The sequence below is a fragment of the Magallana gigas genome, chromosome 3 (genome assembly GCF_963853765.1).
Source record: "Magallana gigas chromosome 3, xbMagGiga1.1, whole genome shotgun sequence".
Lineage (NCBI taxonomy): Eukaryota > Metazoa > Mollusca > Bivalvia > Ostreida > Ostreidae > Magallana > Magallana gigas.
Window position 1 is genome coordinate 1,981,195 of NC_088855.1, and position 20,872 is coordinate 2,002,066.

Below are 20,872 nucleotides of genomic sequence, written 5' to 3' on the forward strand. Positions count from 1 at the left end.
AAACAGTGACATCCAACACTATATTTGATGTAATTTTGTGACGTTATATATTTCTCATAGGCACATGACGGGTGTATTCTAACACGGTAAATAATCTATAAAAATCGCATCGGCGCAAGTGAATAATGACATTAAATCAAAAATATTTTTATGAAAAATCCTTTGATAAGTAATGTATTTTGCAGTTCTTGCTGGGGGTCATATGAATATTTCGTTTATTTGAAATATTGTCAAACCATTTCGCACCGCCATCGACATTAGGCACATATTTACCTTTTAGGCTCGATTTACACAATCTGGATCAATCGATAGGTTTCCCCCAGCAAGATTCACATTGGTACTTATTTTCTCTCCCGATTTCAGGTAAAATATACTAAGATTGTTTTTATATTTCACTTGCGCCAAGCCGTTTTTTATATGCATATACATATCATTTAATATTTATTCGTTTGATGAGATATCGGCGCTTTTGATTGGTTGAAAAATTTCTTTGATACCTGCATCAATAAAAATTTTTGCCGGATCTACTTTTCTCAACTGTTCTGATCTAACACTATTTATAGAACGGGAATTTCCAAGATAAACACTGTCAACAAAATGTAAAGTTGTGTCTGTTTTATTGTCAGCAAACAAAATGCAACCTTGTGAATATAAAAACTTGAAAAGTTTAACCTTCAGAAATAAATAAAACACATTATTTGATTCACGAAATAGAAAATTAAGCGTCTTCTCACGATTTCGTCTGCTTGAGATCAATCAACATTTACAGCGAGGCTGGCTGTTCCTTTTCCAGGAATATTATTATAACGAACATATAGGCCTATAAACTTTCACGGTAGCACTGCTGTTCAAATTTGGTAACTATAATTTTTTTAATTTACACACGTACATCATCTGTCATCAGAATAAGCGTCGTAAAGAAAAGCTATGAGTAATGCATCAACTCCTTCGGCGCATTGCAAGCGGCAGAAATACCATTTAAGTACATCACTGGCTAGCTAGTTACCACAACGTTTACAAATGTCGCTTATACATACTATTCTTTGTCGACATATCAACTATTTTCGTCCACGATCGCCTCTCCTTGGATGGTTATGTCCAGTTGCATATTCCAGCGATCTCACATGCTAACTAGTTTTATTACGAATTTTTCAGCACAGTGAATAATATCACAAGCTATCGCATGTATTTTCCTTTTGTTTTCAATTCAGCCGGTTAAGATTTGAACTCACTATTTGTGTTTAATCCATTAATTCAACTAAGTAGCTCTGCATCAGCTGAAGGTGCATCCATTTTGAATATTGTTGCTGTTGTTGTTTTGTATTCATACGCGCCGCTTCATTTACATTATTTACATTTTTGATCAATGACACTTAACATTTTTTTATTTGAAATGTTTTATTAAATGATAAGAAATGAAGATAATAATTTTTCTATTGATCGACGTATCAAAGAAAAAATTGACCGGAAAACTTTTTCATCAATGCGCTACGCGCATTGATGAAGTTTTCCGGTCAATTTTTTCTTTGATACGTCGATCAATAGAAAAATTATTATCTTCATTTCTTAAATCACCATTCATTAGATTAAACGTAGCAGGGGGAGTCTCAAAACCATTAGATTATGAATAGTTATTTACCTATTACGGAGCTTTAAAACTGTTGATTTTTTTATACCCCATATCGGTGATATTGAATTTAGTATCACTAGTATTTGTAAGAATGTCTATGTAATGGGAATATGCGGTTTTATTATGCACATTGTATGTCACTTATTACGTGACGATACATTCCCTAAGAACGATTGAAAGGAATGCAGATCGTGACGTCAAAGTTACTATGACGTCATATCGTATGAAGTACAGACAAGAAACTTTCTACATACCGCTGTGAAATTTAATCGGACAGCCTTAACATAGCCGCGTAGTGCAAGACAGTTTTTGGAGGAATTTATTTTATTAAAGAGTAGATAAACAATAAAATGTTTTCTTTGGTGATTCATTCGGGATATGAAGGTAGCGACATTGCAAAAATACATAACCCGCGTTAACCTTCTTTTACTTTTATTTCTCTTTCAAAATCGTTTTTCATTTTCTTTTTGACAATTTTTTCTCTTAAAAAATAAAATTAAAAAAGAGTTGCTTTATAAGGAAAACCGTTCTTATTTACTTCTATTTGATTTTATGTGCGTATAATGCTAAATGAACTAAGCACAGATTAAATATCAGTTCAGTGTCTGGTTCAAAATGTTTTATTAACAAAAATGTTTGGACAACCTTTATGCTCTCATGTGACAATAGTTAAAAAAAACCCCACTTTTACAAGATGATGGACGAAGAGTCTACTTAGTATACGTTTTAGCGGATAACAAATATTTTGCAAATAATATCAATTTTTATCCGCTAAAAAAACTGGTAATTATGTCTTTTTGTCGATGTAAAAATATCTTGGTATTGAGTCTTGCATCTCTGTCATATTTCCTTTCTATCTTATTATCAATAGTAAACAGATATATTTTCCTTATAACAGAAATACAAAGAGCAGTCATAATGTTTAGATGATTGTCTTACTTACTGTACAACGTTGTATTACATATGAATAACAACTAAGGAAATTATTCAACGCTGAAAAATACCAACCTAAAGTCACAAAACTAAGCGTTAGAAATACGTCAATCTCTCTTTGGAACATGCTTCAATTTCTAATTTTGCTACCAACCATCATGCTTTGGTGCCCCTGGCAAATAAAATATGAAAACCGGATTACCACGCCCATTATGATGATCCATGTATAGCAAAAGTTCTACGATAGTGTCCGCGTTAGAAAATTAAAACGCCTAGGCTGTACAACACCATCTTCGGTCAAGCACAACAAACGGTTGCAATAAAAAGAAGTCATATTCTTATTTCAAGTAAACAGTCAGAATATTTTAGAACAAATGTCTCTCTACTGTTGATCTGTGCGCTATTTCTATCATGATTTTGAATTTATAAAAAGCTTGTTTCATTCTATTCAACTATAACGTTTGGTTGTCACTGGTTTTCAACAATCTATGTTTGTGAATAGAAAAAAAATCTGATCATTTTTTTCAAGTAATGTAGAACATATATCCAGTCACGCATGAAAAAACCAATTTCTCATTATCACAATAACCGGAAGAGAAGATACGAGAAAATAAAAGTATACAGTGAACTAATTTTAGTAATCGGGTTTATCTGTGGTACAGAGGAATCAAAGGACACGATAAGATTCAAGACAAGTGGTGAACGGAAGTGTACGCCATCGTCGGGAAATCATATCCGTCCTTGTGTAGTGTAAAGTTAGAAAACAATGATTTCATGATTAAAAATGCCTCACATGTTATGTAACTTTGATATTTAATTATACTTCATTGCCATTTCAAGATTTTATTTAGGTAATTGTTTTTATACTGTATTGTATTTTTGTCAAAGTTATGACCTTTATATTTCAAGTTTGAAATATATAATTTAAACTAATTACATAACTTATATATAATAAAATAATGGATACATACATACTAAATACATAACCATGGATTAAAACGCAAAATATTTTTATTTACGTTGTAATTTGATATCATACATGTAATATCATATTCAATATCAATCTTATCAAAACAATCTATATCGAACACAAAGCACAAACTTATAATTTCATGACATTATTATATTTTAGAGTTTTTTTGCAGAATTTATCCTTCAAATTGAAATGAGGATTTTTGGGATTTCTAGAAGATTTCTGGTAATTGCATTAATGATTCAGAGGCGTTTCATTAACTTGGAAAACATGTACAGCTATGTGTTTCTATATATGTATAAATCGGTTTACTGTACATCAACTTTTTTTTTGCAACAAATTTATTTTTTGATTTTTCGGATCGTGTGCGGCAACTTATTTTCGCGATAAAGTTATAGATTAACTGATAAATAAAATGCAACAAGCAATTTGGATTTAGTTTGCGGTTTTCGCAGAAGTTTTTGCAACGACGATACTCTTGCAAAATGTAACAAATAAAAGCTTGCTTACAGTACTTTGAAAACAAAGACAACATCGTAATTAAAAGAAGAACACTAATTGCTACATAAATTTCAATGAGCCTCACTTAAATTTCGCATGCTATTTATTATATTAATTACCTAAAGTACACTGTCAAAAACTGATCAGATGTATACAAGTTTGCAGCACTTAAATGATCTAATAACAAATTACAAACAAAACACAGCAGTATCATACATATTTATTTAAACACTTATGCGTATTAATAACTAAAATAACCAGAAGTTTACCTATAAAGATAAACACAGTTTCATAATCTCTAAAAATGCTTGTATTGAAACGAATATGATTGGCTGAATTCAACAGGAGACAAAATTACAGTCTAAAGTTTAAAAACTAAGAAAGAATTTGTTCATTTTGAAAAATGAAATCTCTAATAAGGAGTAAGAACACTTAACCGGAAGGAAGTTAAGGAAATTTAGAAACTATATCATTCAAACTTGTCAATCAAATTAATAAATAAGTTTCCTGAATTTTGTTCATGATGTTCATTTAAAAATGACATGGATTATCAAACAAATATAAATTGTTTTGCTTTATTTTGCTCAATGCTGATAAAATCAAACCGTAAATACAAAACGGCCATGTTACATTAAAAAAAATTACAAATTTATTCAACTCCATTTTTCAAAATACAAATGATATTGACAATGATTAACTGTTCCACCTTCTAGGCTGCAAATGTAATAAGGTATTAAATTTTATAGGTTAATTTCCAACCTTTCCCTGCATGTGTCAGTCAGTACATTAAACTACATTGTATGAAATTTAATGCATCTATAACATTTGCTGCAGTGGCGGTTTTCATGCAATTACGCTCTGTAATGCATTTTTGGCGACAAATAATAGTACAAAGAGATAGCTCTGTACTTAATGACACTATGGTTCGTTCCAGATAATGTTTTAATCTTAATCAGCTATGTTCAATACTCTAAGGCAGGACAAATGTTCAATTCTGAGTTGACGGTCAGTGTTAGTATACGGATAAACGCACCAAAGCATCAGATGTTAACACCATCAAAATGTTGATACAAAGCTGAAAGATCCATAGAAACGAAGCTATTGCGTTGTTCAATGAATCACTGACTGAAATAATGATAATATAGGATTTTTATTAAACATTGAAAAGGTACATAAGAGGCTGTCATCTATAATTTTGTTTTATTTCATTTAATCTCTGTATATTCTAAACAAGGCTTTACGCATCTTGGTATTTGCAACAAAGTGACTTATGAACGGCTAAGGAACCTTTACTTTTTTGTTTTAGCAATTTATCAGTCCATAAGCTGGTTATTCAAATATGACTGATAATTTATCTTTAATACAAAAGCATATCAACAAAATATACGAGGTTCTGTGTAAAGGCTTATGTTCGGGTTAATATCCATTCCCTAATCAAGCTGGGACTTTGAAAGGGCCATGGCGCAGTACTTAAAATGCATATATATTCGAGGTCAATCACTATTTTTTAATTCATTTTCATTCCATGATTTATTGTTAAGTCGTTTACCATCATTAATCATGTTTTAAAAATGTGTTTATTGTAAGTCAAATTGCCCTTGGATGTTTGCTAAATTCAGATCTGTACTTGGTCTGTAAAATTGGGGAGGAGTGCTTTTAAAGTATAAATAATGTGTTTTAAAAACAAATGTTTTGACATTTTTTCTTCTTATTGAAACTATAGATTACCTGGAAACGCTCCAACAGTATCAAATTGCTCCATGGCTTTAAAAAAAATATGGAGATATAAAACAATGGCATTACATCAAATTTAGATTTTATCAGATACGAGTTGGTAGCACGCATATTTCTTTGACAATTCTTGGTTTTTAACAAATCATTATAATGCTAAAACTACTCTCAGCTATACTGCGTTTGTGATTGGTTTATCAAAAAAGATATAAGACAATATTTTGTATTTGTATAAATTGATCTTATCAAGGTACACTGTTATGCAGACAGCAATTAATTGTCTGTTTGATGTGAAGATGGTAAAGGTTTACATCTACATAGTTCTTGATGAGTCATATAGCTCAACTAAATTACATTACACATTGAAGTTATAAACATAGACTGTGTTTTTAAAAATAATTATAACAATGCAACCGTCAAACCGTTGACACTTGCAGAGACGTCAAAAATATTATCTTTGAGCCCATCAAAAATATCACACCGAAATGGACCTTTTGATGGTCTTAAGTTTTATGAGGAAACATATATACCTTCGACTTTTAAGAATTGTTCTAAACATGTTCCTGCAGCATTACAGCATGCATAGTTGCCTGATGCGCTGTCATCGCAGACCCTCAATAATTTAGAACCATTCACTAATTCAATTTGATTACCAGGATTCTAAAAAATTACGATTTAAAACATAAGTTATTAAGTATGGTTATATGGAAAACGATTTTATCTTAAAATTATGTCCAGAAATAACACAATTTAAGTGTCTCAATTAATTTGACTTGGGATAAAATAATATTTTTTCTTGAAACATATGAGAAATATTTAGATGTACTGATATCAAAGTCCACAACGGTCCATAAACAAATTATTTTAAATTGACAGAAAAAATGAAAAAGATAGTAAGGTAAAGAACATGTATGACAAAAGACTTAGTAAATATAATAATAGGTTGTTGAATGGTATTTTTAATTGTAATTCTTTTGAGTACAAATGTAAATCAATGTCCGACGCAAAATGTGAATATTGTGAGTGTGAAAAGGAAGACATTAAGTACCTCATATTCAATTGCCTTACTGTACAAAGATTGTGGAAATATTTAATAGTACTTCGAATTTCGGTGCATACTGGAAACACATCATTATAGTCTTTTATTTAGAAAAAAAAGTAAAAAATACAATTATATCACATGTATGAAAAAATGACCACAACAAACCGTCAATCATCTCAAAAAACCCATTAAACGAAATACAAATTCAAAGCAGAGCACACGGACCTCCAAAAAGATATAGGTAGGATCAGGTGCCTAGGAGGAGTGAGCATCCTCTGATGACATGTCATACCCGCCGTGTGCTCTTTGTCGTAATCGGGAAAAAACGGAAAAGTCAGTAGACAATTAGGTGATTACTTATGGTCTAACAATTAGTATGAAAAACGTCAGTCAGCATGCAACTAAGTGGAAGATTGTATTTGCTGACAAGGTCGTTGTATCGACCATAGAAGTTACGGAATGATGACTTCAAACAAGACTGTTGATAGTCCTGTTTTATCATCTTGTTTGTCAGTAGCTTGCCTCGCCTTAGAAACTGTTCATACTAAAAGCATGCCCTTGCGTATCGAATTAAATGAGAGACAAAAACACCATATGCAGGTGATGAAGGTATATTGTTACATAAGTAAGGAAAATTGACTATAGAAAAATTAAAGTCATCGCGTTTATCATTAAGTTTTGTTGTTAGGTTACCATCATTGTCCATTTTCAGTAAAATATCCAAATATGGAACAGATAACACAGACTCAGTGGTATCTTTTATTTCAAGTTCACTGGGATATATCAAGTCAACGTAAGTATGGATATAACAATTGTTAATTTATAATACGTCGTCGATATACCTGAATGCTGAGTTGAAGGCCACAGTGAGTGATTTATTTTTTTCACGAACAAGGTTTTGTATAAATTCTGCTTCATAAGAATACATAAATTAGTCTGCTAACAATGGGACAAAATTGGTACAATGGGAATTCCAGCAGATTGTTGGAAAACCTGATTTCCAAAAACTACATTTATGTTGTCTATTAGAAACTCAAGCACCTTTTAACTTCAAAGTACTTGTGTGTGCATTCAGAATGGTTTTAAACGAATTATTTTCTTATATTTTCAATGACAAGGTAAGCATTTTTACGACTTCCATTTTTATTGTCGATGATATAAAAAAGCCTAGATTTTAATTTGTCATGATGAATGGTTGTATAAAGCATTGAAAAATTGTACGTTTTGATGCTATTGATTTTGGTAAGATTTTGTGACCTCAGATTTTCTAATAATTCGTTACAGTTTTTTAGTATATAAAATGGCACGTAGAATGAAAATAAAAATTCATGTAACACACTTATTATTTTTTTTAAAAGGTTTCTTACTAGAGAAATGGACTTGATGTGGAATTTAAAAAAAAAATACATAGAGGTAAAACAGAACAATTTATTATATTGTTATAGTTTATTTACTTAAATGACGCATTAAACTGATTTACATCATGTTTGTTTTACTGTCATTATTAATATCAAACTTAAATAACGTTTTTGCTGTGTGTATTTTAAAACTGTTTTATCAGAGCAGGTTTCATCTAGATACATGTATGGATGTACTAAAGCTGCAACGTAATGAATTTTTAGGTGGTTTGTATATCTGAATATTATGAGAATGTTTTGTTGTTTATAATCAAATGCTTCTTTTGTGTTTTTTGTTTCATGTTAGTATGAGGGTACATGTCGCTAGCATTATAGAAACAAAACATATCCAGTGCGTTTAAAAAGTGTGGAAATTATAAAACAAATTAAAAGCTTCATTGGTGTTCCATGCAGGTATTAAGGAAGAAAAATATATAACAAGCAGGTTATGTAGTTTTCTCATGGATGCTAACTACTTTCATGGTCCAAATAAAGCAGCATAAAAGAAAATATTTTATTGCGTATTTTTATACTAATCTTTTAAAAACTTCATCAGTTATCCATACAAAGAAAGTAAAAAAAAAACGTTAATTATTGTTATTGCGATTGAAAATTTACACAGGATGACCGTCCAATTTACCATATATGTGAAGGTTACCATAGTAACTACTAGTCTACTTTGGAAGTCTGGGGTTCATTTCGTGCAAGTCCGTTCGTGCTTTCAATGTAGCTTTATTTTCAGGCAATCAATAACCACGGAAATAAGCAACAAAACTAGAAAGAAGACATCGATTTAGAATGTAAAATTATGATCCATAGCTACTTGAAATAACGTTGACCATATAAAAGAGAAACAATGCAACAAAAAACGAAAAATAGAAGAATGAGCATAATTTTACGCCGCCAGGTAGATAGTGATTTCGATGAATTGCGCATTTCGCTGTCTAGTCATGTATGTATGAATTACAATCATTGACAATCTCCGAAAAAGAGAAACAAAATAAGATTCTTGAAGCATTACAGCATGGATAGGTGCCTGAAACTATGTGTTCACAGACCTTCAACAGTTAATATTAATTTACTACCCGCTTATTGCTTCAAAGGGTCAAATTTTAATAAATCATCTTGAAAATTTTTGCAATTACTTTCAGCTGCCAATGATAAATTTTAAGTAAAAATGTTATCTTCTGTACAAAATCCTTAAGGGTCAAAAGGTCATCTATGACGCACTGAATAGCCACATATGAGGGTCACAACTTTAAATGATCCATTTTTTTCTAAAACACAAAAGTATCAAAGGGTTCTATTGGAAATAAACTTGCGTGGTTCAGGATTTCATCTTCTTCCTAATTCTATTATACGTTTGGGGTTAATAGGGTTTGACTATATTCTAACCATGATGTAGTTCTTTCACTGTTAAGTCTATTCAGTTAAAACTAGCTGAGCTCTACCATTCAAACAGTGAAATAACGGTGTATTTTAATGTGTGCGTCGTTTTACTATCATTTGATTATTTCTAATCATGAGTTAGATTTACAGAGATGTGCTCTTACTGCATGAATTTCCGTTGATTTGATAGATACTTGGTGAAGATTACATATTCTGCAAAGTCAAGGGGATGTAAAATATATCTTTAGGATCTTTTAGGATTGTCGTTCTCGGTATTTTTTTTTTGCACTAACTTAGCTAAACTAGTTCATGGCAGAAGCTTTACAGAAGAAATAGCAGGGGTTTTAAATAATCTTTTCATATAGAAAAAAAACACAGACAATTAAGTGCATATATATATAAAATTATAATGTTTAAAATTTTCCGAAGCAAAAATGTTGACATTTTAACCACAAAGAGAAATGAAAATGAAACGCTACAATTACCCTTGTAAAACTTAAGGGCATGTATTTCAGCTATGACTTCACAATTATATTGCCCACCAGAAAACCATTTTGATTGAGGCATTTCTTAACGACATTATCATTGAGAAAAATCATTAAAAATATAGTAAGCAAGAATGCCTTATATATCAGTTATTCATCGCATTCCTTTTTAGCTCACCTGAGCTGAAAGCTCAAGTGAGCTTTTCTGATCACCATTTGTCCGTCGTCCGTCTGTCCGTCTGTCCGTCCGTCCGTCTGTAAACTTTTTACATTTTAAACTTCTTCTCTAAAACCGCTTATCCAATTTCAACCAAATTTGGCACAAAGCATCCTTATGGGAGGGCGAATATAAATTGCAGAAATAAAAGTCCGATCTGTATTCAAAGCGGAGAAAACCTTGAAATTGTAGAAAAAGGGGGGTGCATTTTTAAAAATCTTCTTCTCAAGAACTACCGAGGCAAATTCAACGTAGTTCAGCATAAATTATCCTTATGGGAAGGAAAATATAAATTGCAAAAATTAAGTGGTAATTCTGTTTCAAATCTGAGTTATTACGAAAATAATAATAAAGGAAAGGCGTGTTTCAATCAGTTTAATAGGTTCGGGTTCGGCATACAATAAAATGGGTAGACAAGACTTGGCCTGGGTAAAACAAAATATTAGCAGTTATTAATCTGCCAATCTCATTAAAATTTCAGGATATTTGATGGACTAGTATATTTGTATTCGCTGTAAATATTGCTGCAAAATAATGCGTATTTGGAATTGACGATTGCCGATCTTCCCCGGCTTTTATTTTGCCACGGCCCGGGTTTGCATACCCATTTTACCAAGACTCGTATTCCATACTTCTAAAACGAGGTTCTTTGTTTAAAGCAGCCATGACATTATACGAAAAAGGTTCGATCTGACTATGATGAATTTGCTTGTTGTGCAACAGTTCGCGTATGAAAGGAAATTTTGAAACATGCAAAATATATTGGTGCCGATTTTGAGAAATAAATTGAGGCTAGATATTTCAATGCGTTGACAGTTTTCACACATGACGTTGGTGCTAGCTTGTTCTAATTTTCGTTTCGTTTTCCTTATTTATGCTTTGTTACCTGGAAACTATCGTCTGTATTTCGTGATTTTTACGTATTAAATCAAACAGAGAATTCGTTAAATCAAACAGTTAACTGTTTACCTGCGCAAATTAAGCAAAATCTGATGTAGGGGTAGGTGCCTACTGAGATACAATTCATTCTATCGGTAATTCGGCATTATCTTTTGCGTAATGGCAGATTAATGCAATAGGTTTTGTTGAGATGCTCGGCATTTTCTCGAGTTTATTCAGTTTAAATAGAGTTTGATATCGCTGACGGAAATATGTAGGTATATACATGTAATATGTATATGAATAATTTCGAAAAAATAAATTGTGTTCTTTATTTGTTATACATGTAGTGCATGTTTCTTGTGTTTAATTGTTTACAGTTTCTATTTACTAACCATATTTGAGTGTTAAGCTTCGAATTATAAGCAAGATACAAAGATTTGCTCACAATTCTATGTTTGTACACATATCTTAAAAACTAAAGATGAAAAAAAGTAAAAAATTTGTCAATATTTATTAAGAAAATTTTCAAAGTCTGTTCTTCCAGAAACCAACGTATTGTAAACTTAACCTTTTTAGCTCACCTGAGGGTGGGGGCCACAATGGGGGGTCGAAGTTTAACAAATGAATATATAGAGTAAATCTTTAAAAATCTTCTTCTCAGAAACTAATCAGCCAGGAAAGCTAAAACTTGTGTGAAAGCATCATCAGGTAATGTAGATTCAAATTTGTAAAAAATCATGACCCCCGGGGGTAGGGTGGGGCCACAATGGGAGATTGAAGTTTAACATAGGAATATATAGAGTAAATCTTTAAAAATCTTCTTCTCAGAAACTAATCGGCCATGAAAGCTGAAACTTGTGTGGAAGCATCCTCAGGTAGTGTAGATTCAAAGTTGTGAAAATAATAACCCCTGGGGGTAGGGTGGGGCCACAATGGGGTCGAATTTTAACATATGATTATATAGAGTAAATCTTTAAAAATCTTCTTCTCAGAAACTAATTAGCCAGGAAAGCTGAAACTTGTGTAGAAGCATCCTCAGGTAGTGTAAATTCAAATTTGTGAAAATCATAACCCTGGGGGTAGGTTTGGGCCACAGTGGGAGGTCGAAGTTTTACATAGGAATAAACAGAGTTAATCTTTAAAAATCTTCCTCTCAGAAACTAATCAGTCAGGAAAGCTGAAACTTGTGTGAAAGCATCCTCAGGTAGTGTAGATTCAAAGTTGTGAAAATCATGATCCCCAGGGGTAGGGTGGGGCCACAATGGGGGTCAAAGTTTAACAAAGGAATATATAGGGTAAATCTTTAAAACTCTTCTCAGAAACTAATCAGCCAGATGATTCTTTATAATTGTTAAGACTTTGGCCCCAGGACAATTCTTTGGCCTCACGAGAAGGTTCAGAGGTTGATGTACGTTTATATCCCATATATAAACTGTTGTTAAGGATCTTTTTGAGAACTGCAATACTCAACATATGATATGACTATAAAATCATCCTGTTAGAAAAGGGACTAATGATTATAAACATAAGAATATCCAGGGGAAAATGGATTTTATTTATACAGGATCTACATGTATTATTGTACATTGTCCAGATAGTTTGTATTATGACTCCATTGGGCTGATTTTACCGTACCTATTGTTCCTCAGGTGAGCGATGTGGCCCATGGGCCTCTTGTTTAAAAAAGTTACTATAATATACTTGGATAACAATTCAAGGTTCACATACAAGTGAGAACAATTTACCTTCAATATCCCATTGTCTCCCGTATAACATGTAGTTACTGTACACTTGTCCACTTCTTTAGGTTTTTCAAAACAAACATCTACAATAAAAACAATCTATATACCATATACATTTAAAGTAAAGATAACTTATTGTAGAGTATCATTATTAAATAGCAATACAGTTAAGTCTATAAACATATCTGCATGAAAATAGTATAAACCATTGTTATGTCATAAGAAATTCTTAAAGCAACAGGAATGCAAACCGAATACACTGTTATCCCTATATTATACTTATCAAGAGTACACACAGCGCTCAGTTCAAGATATATCATTAACTATAAAAGTTGATCACGACTAACAAATAAATAGCCACATGTCATTCAAATTCACATATCTTTAATATCAGCACAAATGTTCACAAACATTAAACCTGATTTTTCACCTAGAGTAATGGTCAACTAGAAGCGTTCATTAATATATTATCTTTTGAAACTGTAGTTTGCTGTCTTATGTGCATTTTCTGTTCAGTTGTAGTGCACTCATCTATATATTTAATGTTACATTTCTCCCGACAGTCGAACTTGGAATAAGTATATATTTGATAATTTTAATCCAAATTGAATCACCATTACTACAGACCCTGAAACGTACTACTACCCCAAAAAAGCGTGTGACTTTCGTGCGAGAAACATTTCGTGTAAACCGTTTAGCGTTTCGTGTAAACCGTTTAGCGATTCGTGTGAACCGTTTAGCGAGCGTGTAGCGAGCGTGAAGCGAGCGTGTGGTGTAGTAGTACGTTTCAGGGTCTGTATGTCAGACGTACGTCCAAACAGGTGGGGCGAGTACAGCGAAATTTTCCAAACGTGAATCAAAGGCTCCTAGGGACCAGTAAGGATAAATAGAGGATATCTAAAGCGTGTAAGTTTACAATTGTTCTATCCAACGAGTTTAAATGATGGATTTGATTTTAACGAAATTGATAAAGCAAATATAAAATTACACAATTAATGAAGTTTAACTTATCTAATATGATTTGATTTATATGAAGCTTTGTTGACAAGAATTGATCTTTTTAGACTAATGAATGATGCAACAGTTTTAATGCCGTTATTGCGACCTTGCGCAACACAATTTCGTACGTCATTCTGAAGACAAATATAGCTGTTTGAATGTAAAACATAATTTTAAAAAGCATTGAATAAAAAATGAATATCTAAATTGTATTTATTTTTTCTACGAGCATATTCACTTTAATAGCAATATTAAAAACTTAAATAGTCAAGTTTGTTGACATGTTGAAGGTTGTGAATACTTGTTAGTTTGATTTTGAACGAGAAAAAGTTGTTAATGTCCTAAAAAATATATTAATCGTTCGAAGTTTAAAACATTTTTATGTATGCTAATTGTAGTCAACTTTGAATTCCCTGGAATTTGAAGCTTTCTAAAAATACATGTAATGCTTGTATTCAAGTTACATGTAGGCAAGTTTTGTTCGTTTTTAAAGGTATGTTATGTAAGGTATTTTTTGATATTGCCATTGAGATTCCAATACACCTGTAATATATAATCTTTAGTGTACACATAGCAATATGCATAACTACAGAAACCCGTATTAAATGTGCCGAATTAAAAACCAACTGGAAAGTATATTTTTAGATAAATAAGAGTTTGTATTGAACAGATCAAATTAACTTGTACTTCTAGGTCTATGATATATTGTGTAAGTGTTCCAACATAGTTCACATTACCTTGTACTTTTAGCCCATAATATATTCTGTGGATGTTCCAACATAGTTCACATACCTTGTACTTTTAAGTCTATCATATATTCTGTGGGTGATGCAACATAGCTCACATACCTTGTACCTGTAGGTCTATGATATATTCTGTTGGTGTTTCAGCATAGTTCGCATACCTTGTACTAGTAGGTCTATGATCCATTCTGTGGGTGTTCCAACATAATCAACATAGCTGATAACAAGGGTGTACTTTTCTTGATCACTTTTCCTTAAATCTGTGAGGTTTAACGTAGCAGGCTCCTCGGGATTGTGGAATATTCGATTCTGAATCCGGTGCTCTTCATTAAAATATATCTCAAGCTGTGATGAAACGCTTGGTTCAAACTTGGCAAAGCTTGGATCTTTGTTTACGCCCCGGTCCTTGTTCCATACGTAGGTCTTCACCTCTTTCCCAGCTAACAATGCAGGTTTAAACTTCATGGTAACATTGCCGGCTATACATCCTGTGACTGTTTCCCTTTTTTGAGCATAAGCTGGAAAAGTTGTAATAAAAATGAAGTTGGTATCCTCAAGCTTAAATTTATCATGTTTATCTTGAATTTAAAACAAGATTCACATAATATTCGTTTATTTCTGAGTAATAAATGTGGAGGAAAGCTGTACCATTCCAAATGCAGATGGGCCACCCATGAGAATGAACATATATATGAACCTATTGACAGATCATGCTGAACGATTTCGACATGCATACTATACTCCAGCACTAAAAGAAAATAATGCTGTTAATTTATTTTGTTATTGCTTAATTGTTTTCAGAAGGAATATCCTTATAGATTGTGCAAATAATTTAGAATAGTTTAAAAAGTTTGTATTTTTTGAAGGGGTTTTTAACAAGTTTTAAGATACATATGTTGTGCACTTATTATACATCATAATAAATAACGCTTAAAGTTTGATTTGATATAAGACCTTTAAAAATTTATCATACATTATATTTATTCATTAAGCTAACATATTTGTTTGCTTTAAATTTTACTTTTTAGAATATGAAAAATGGCAGTGACTTTAGGTCGAAAATGCAAAGAGTAATCGTTTGGTTGATTAGATTTTTTCTTTAAAGGTTCATAAATGTAGTGGGAAGTGCAACAAAAGTAAATAAGTACCCTTTTTAAAATGTACATAAAATAAGAATAAAACGGTACAATTTGGGGATAATTAAATATAACAGCACATGAAAAAGCATATTCTAGTTAAAACATTCTCTCTCTCTCTCTCTCTCTTTCTCTCTCTCTCTGTGTATGTGTCTGTCTGTCTGTCAGTCTGTCTGTCTGTCTATCTGTCTCTCTCTCTCTTATGACTTTCTTCATTTGCGCAAAGGTTGTTAAAAAGTTTGTTCGGGTCTGGTGAGAATGTATACTATCAAAAAAAAACTATCACTTTCTGCCTTCATATCATATAATCGACCGCTTTCAGGTGGAAGGTAATAAGTGAATGGAATAAAAGTCTAGAAAATAAGTAAATGCAAGAAAATAGATACTTACCCAAAGTCGCCAAAACAAACAGTAGGAAAATATAGATCGTTCTTGTTAACATGTTTACGTTCCTTGGGGAAACAGTTTCAGTGGGGGAAAAATTGCCTTTACTTCCCGGAAATGGTGATGTACGTTTGAGACATATGAGATATATATATATATATATGTGTGTGTGTGTGTGTGTGTGTGTGTGTGTGTGTGTGTGTGTGTGTGTGTGTGTGTGTGTGTGTGTGTAACATAGTGAAGAAGATATATTTGATAACTTAATAGTTTAACGATGTCAGGAGGAACAGACCAAATTGCGTTAAGCTTTTCACTTACTATGATCATTCATGTTGAACGGGCATAGAATGAGGATAAACTTACAAGAACTCATTCGCTCGAACTTAAACCTTTCATATTTCTTACTTATAAGATGCACGAATCATTCAAACACCTCATGTCTGATGTGTATAACCACATTTATAAGCACACACATATAGCTATCTTGTTGCAGCAAATATCTGGCACGTCATTTAATATAAGGCAACAGTCAGGGTATGGACTTAATTCATTTCGGTGAATGCTTTGTTGAAATGTTTTTAAATTGTAATGAATCAAGGGTTTCACCTCTTTGTTCTCTTGACATGATTTGTTTTCCCTCAGACTGAAATGTCACACTTTCATCAGTTTAAACATTGCAAGTGACTGCCTGATATATATATATATATATATATATATGTCCGGCTGATTAGATTTATATTCGACAATATGGTCGGCTCTTTGTCTACTTTTCTCAACATAACTATAACAAAAACCCCGTTTCGTAAGTTCGTAAAATATTTGGACAAGTTGCCCTTCAAAACTTGTGTTTAAATTAGAGTAGTTGCCTTTTGTAATTAAGTCAATTTGTTGTGTCTGGGCAAGAATTAAGTAGAAGCATGAAAATATGCCCAAACCTTTGCGGAGGAAAGGGAGAAAACGTATAAAATAAATAATAGCGAAACATTGAATGTAAATAGGGTGCAGCGAAGATTTTCAATGACAATTTGAAAGGTGTGAATAAGAATTTTGAAGAATTCGACTGTCCTAAAACTGGATTAGATGTAGGGTCACTTTAATATAGATTGGCGTAGATCATCGCGTCTTGTGAAAAAAATGTCTCATTCGATAGCCCTTGGGAAACCAAAACACTAATCACGTTTGTTACTGACTGACTAAGGATTTGCCTCGCCGTCTACAAGACATATCTACACAATAAATTTCTGTAGTCATTCACAAGTTAAGTAATAATGGCCGATAGTAACACGGTATATGTGCTGTATTGTATCAGAAAATATTTGAAATACAATTTTTATTTTTGAGGTAAAAAGTAAGTTGCGTTATTACAGAAAAAGAAAACATCTGTATCTAGAAGACGGTTTTCGTTGTATACTTTAATTTTCGACGGACAATAAATATTAATTTACTTGAATGATATTATTTAAAACAAAAGTAAGAAAATCTCTACTCACAAAAACGTCAATAATTTTCGGGGTAGGCTCCAATTTATTTGTCATTTTTAATCTGGATTATCTTGCCCGGTTTTTTTTTTCAATTGCATGTACTCGAGATTTCTACAGACTAAGAACAGGAAGCTGATCAATTTTATTTACTGCAAACAGTTCTTGTTTAAGGGTGAAGGGTCTAACATATGTCCAGATAAGCGTAGAAAAGAGCGATGAAAAAACAAGAGATTAAAAAACCCACCATATTCTTATTTCAAGAAAGCAGTAAAGAAATGTGACCAGTCCTGTTTATCTTCTGTTGCCCTGTACGCATTGATTGATGCCAAATTTACAGGAAAACAACTATCAAGTTATTCCATTTAAAAAATCCAGATACTAGATTTTATTCTATTAATGCATTTGCACAAAGGAAACCAAATTCGATCTCTATCTTCTGGACATCACTAAAATTTTTGAGAAACTCTATGCATGGCGTTGAATAAAAAATTTTTATTAATAAAACAAATTAATAAAAATAATTAAAGTGTGTTAATCAAAGAAAAAAATTATCTACGTGATCAGGTAAAAGTACCTGCTCCAAATAAGATTGGTTTAAAAATGCAATTAAGGTACATTGTAGTTTAGTACAGATTGTGTCATATTATGTCACTATAATAAACTTTTGCGATAAAAAGATTTCAATTTGATTATCAAAAATAAATATTTTTTCGGCCTTACAACGGTAAAAAGCCTGTTTCATATCTCTTGTTCTATATGGCATTTGCTCTATAATAAAACAAGTTAATTTGATTTCACTAGCTTTAAAATTTTTCGTAGCTTGCGTTATCACTAACTTATGATCATAAAGTGTTTGTAAAGCAGATCATTTAAACTCACTTTCTGCATTTGTATCCTGACGCTTATGACGTTCAAATCTATACTTCCTAATAATATAAATATCCTTATTTGTGCATTGTTCCAATAATGCAGCTCTAGGCATATCAAGTATTTGGGGAAAGTAAACAGTTATTCAATTGTATATTTATATATAAATAAGATTATTTTCAAAATAAAGGCAGTGTCAAAATAGAATAGAAATAATATTTGCTACATAAATTTTTAGTTACATCACTTCAACGTTTCATAAAACAGTACGTTGTCAAGCATTTCAGATGTATACAAATAAACAGCACATCAATTACCTTATAATAGTCTGACAACATAAAGCAACAATAATAAATACATTAATACAAATAATTTTTTATCCATAATTCATAATTTTCAAAATAGACCATTACTGCATATAGCATTATTCCACGCACATTCATGAAATAATTAACCTCTATCTGCTCGAAATTTAACCACCTGAGCCCTTCAACTTTGTACAGTAAAGCATCACATAACAAATAAGTATGGTGAACTTTGCCACTTTTGTGACTTTATTGTTTAACCAAATTTGGTTTGAAATAATCAGAAAAATGACAATAGATGATTAATAAGCTTATAAATTTAATCATAAAATTATGAATATTCCATTCTTTATGCCATAATTCTTACAACTAAAATAATCCATAACACCCATTACTGATGTAATCAATGATGTGATTGATTAGATAAATTATGCAAAACATAATCCTTGTGGTCTGAAAGCGCCATGAACTTGATTAATTTTAATTTAATCAAGTTCAGACACCAAGGAGAGAGATAGAAAATTTTAAGTGGCAAAGTGCATCCCTATACCTTTAAAAGTGGACTAATATTTGTCAGGATATACATATGCCTTACAAACCTTAGTCCCATATACATGCAAACACATACGAATACTATTCATGCATGGGTAAGGATATACATATGCCCCACCCAACAAGATGTATAAGGTAACCTAATACTTGTTATATATAGTAATCATAGGTAGGGATATACATATGTCCAACCCATTTATAGTTTTGACATGAAAATGACAATTTATATTTCAAATTATTTTAACACTGTCAATTGTAGGTATTAAACTATAACCGACAGCCCTAGTTACGCATAATAAGTTACATATAATTTAAAAGAAATATACATTTCTTATTATGTTTTTTTTATGTTATTATGTTTATTATGTTTTTATGATCCTGAAAAACAGTGTCTATCCATAAGTTCACAGTCAGTCTTTGCTCTCTCTATACTAGATTAACTGGTCTAATACATGTATAACTTTTGAATGCATCTGATTTCCATCGACCTAAAAGTCTAATTTTGCTGTCACTCATGGCAATGTTCGCACAGTGAGACGCAATGCCTATCCGGAAAGAATGGCTAGTAATTTGACTCATATCCAACTTTGCAAATGATAGACAGTTTTTAATACCGCCGAAAGTTTACTCCTGGAACTTGGAATATTTGGTACATAACAAAAAAAAAATGGCCCATTTTGTACTCCTCTTAACTTAATGTAAACTTCTAGCATGGAACTGGACAATAATTTTTGTTACTTGCAGAGTGAATAGTGAGAAAAAATGGTTTGCCCATGTGATGTTTATATGTAACAAATTTGATAATTAAATGATCTTGCTGCCTGGAAATTTGATAAAACTGAATTAAATTTTTATTATTTACCTTTTGACATGATGTTATGTCCCCGACTCTCAAGAATCCATAAAAGGCCAACAAAATCATTGCTCTAAACAAGGCCTGTTCAAAGGCATTGGAAACTGTAACTGGTAAAAAGTCACAAATTTGATGCAAAATATTTTTGTGATAGGTATTCTAACCTCTTATGAAGGTTTAAGTTTGCGTGTTGATAAGAGCAATTTTTGTATTAAACAGGACGAGCATGGATCCCCAAAACTGTTGAGCCTATGAATGTAACTAATAGCTGAGAGACATGATGAAATAGATGTTTCAGCATTGTCCTCTGAAAATAGGTATGCAACATAGTAAACTAATTTGTGTTGCTTCACTGGAAACTCAATAATTAACTCGTATTTCTCGGCAAAATCTTTAAAAACTGTCCAAGCATTGGAGTACGAAGCTAATGATGAATTAGAAAGGCTCGCATCCAATTGTCTTTGTATGTCACCTCTTAATTTGAAAATGGCGGTAGTGGAGGTTTGATGACTGGATTGCTGTTGGCCCAGGGTGCCAGTTGTAAAAACTGATTTACCTTTGAACGAGAATGACAATCACATAGTTAATTTTCTTTTGAAGTTAAATGCTGAGCTTTAAAATAAATATTAA

At 31.9% G+C, this 20,872-nt stretch overlaps 2 protein-coding genes and 1 long non-coding RNA gene across 5 annotated transcripts in view; all 3 read right to left on the reverse strand.

Annotated features, from left to right (window-relative positions):
• Positions 1 to 16,311, reverse strand: part of LOC117692686 (uncharacterized) — a 55,601-nt gene extending 39,290 nt beyond the window's left edge. The window contains exons 1-3 of the mRNA XM_066078023.1: positions 16,191 to 16,311; positions 14,826 to 15,182; positions 12,926 to 13,005 (exon numbers count right to left, since the gene is read on the reverse strand). Of these exons, the coding sequence (XP_065934095.1) occupies positions 12,926 to 12,956 (31 nt within the window). The 5' untranslated portion in view covers positions 12,957 to 13,005; positions 14,826 to 15,182; positions 16,191 to 16,311. The remainder of the gene's footprint in view (positions 1 to 12,925; positions 13,006 to 14,825; positions 15,183 to 16,190) is intronic.
• Positions 1 to 20,872, reverse strand: part of LOC105338195 (uncharacterized) — a 410,054-nt gene that overhangs the window by 114,114 nt on the left and 275,068 nt on the right. The gene's annotated exons all lie outside the window — the stretch shown is intronic.
• On the reverse strand, positions 4,920 to 10,247 carry LOC136273512 (uncharacterized). Its single transcript, XR_010711673.1, has 4 exons — positions 6,817 to 10,247; positions 6,299 to 6,428; positions 5,766 to 5,801; positions 4,920 to 5,162 (listed from the first exon to the last, which is right to left on the reverse strand). It is a non-coding gene; the product is annotated as an uncharacterized lncRNA (long non-coding RNA).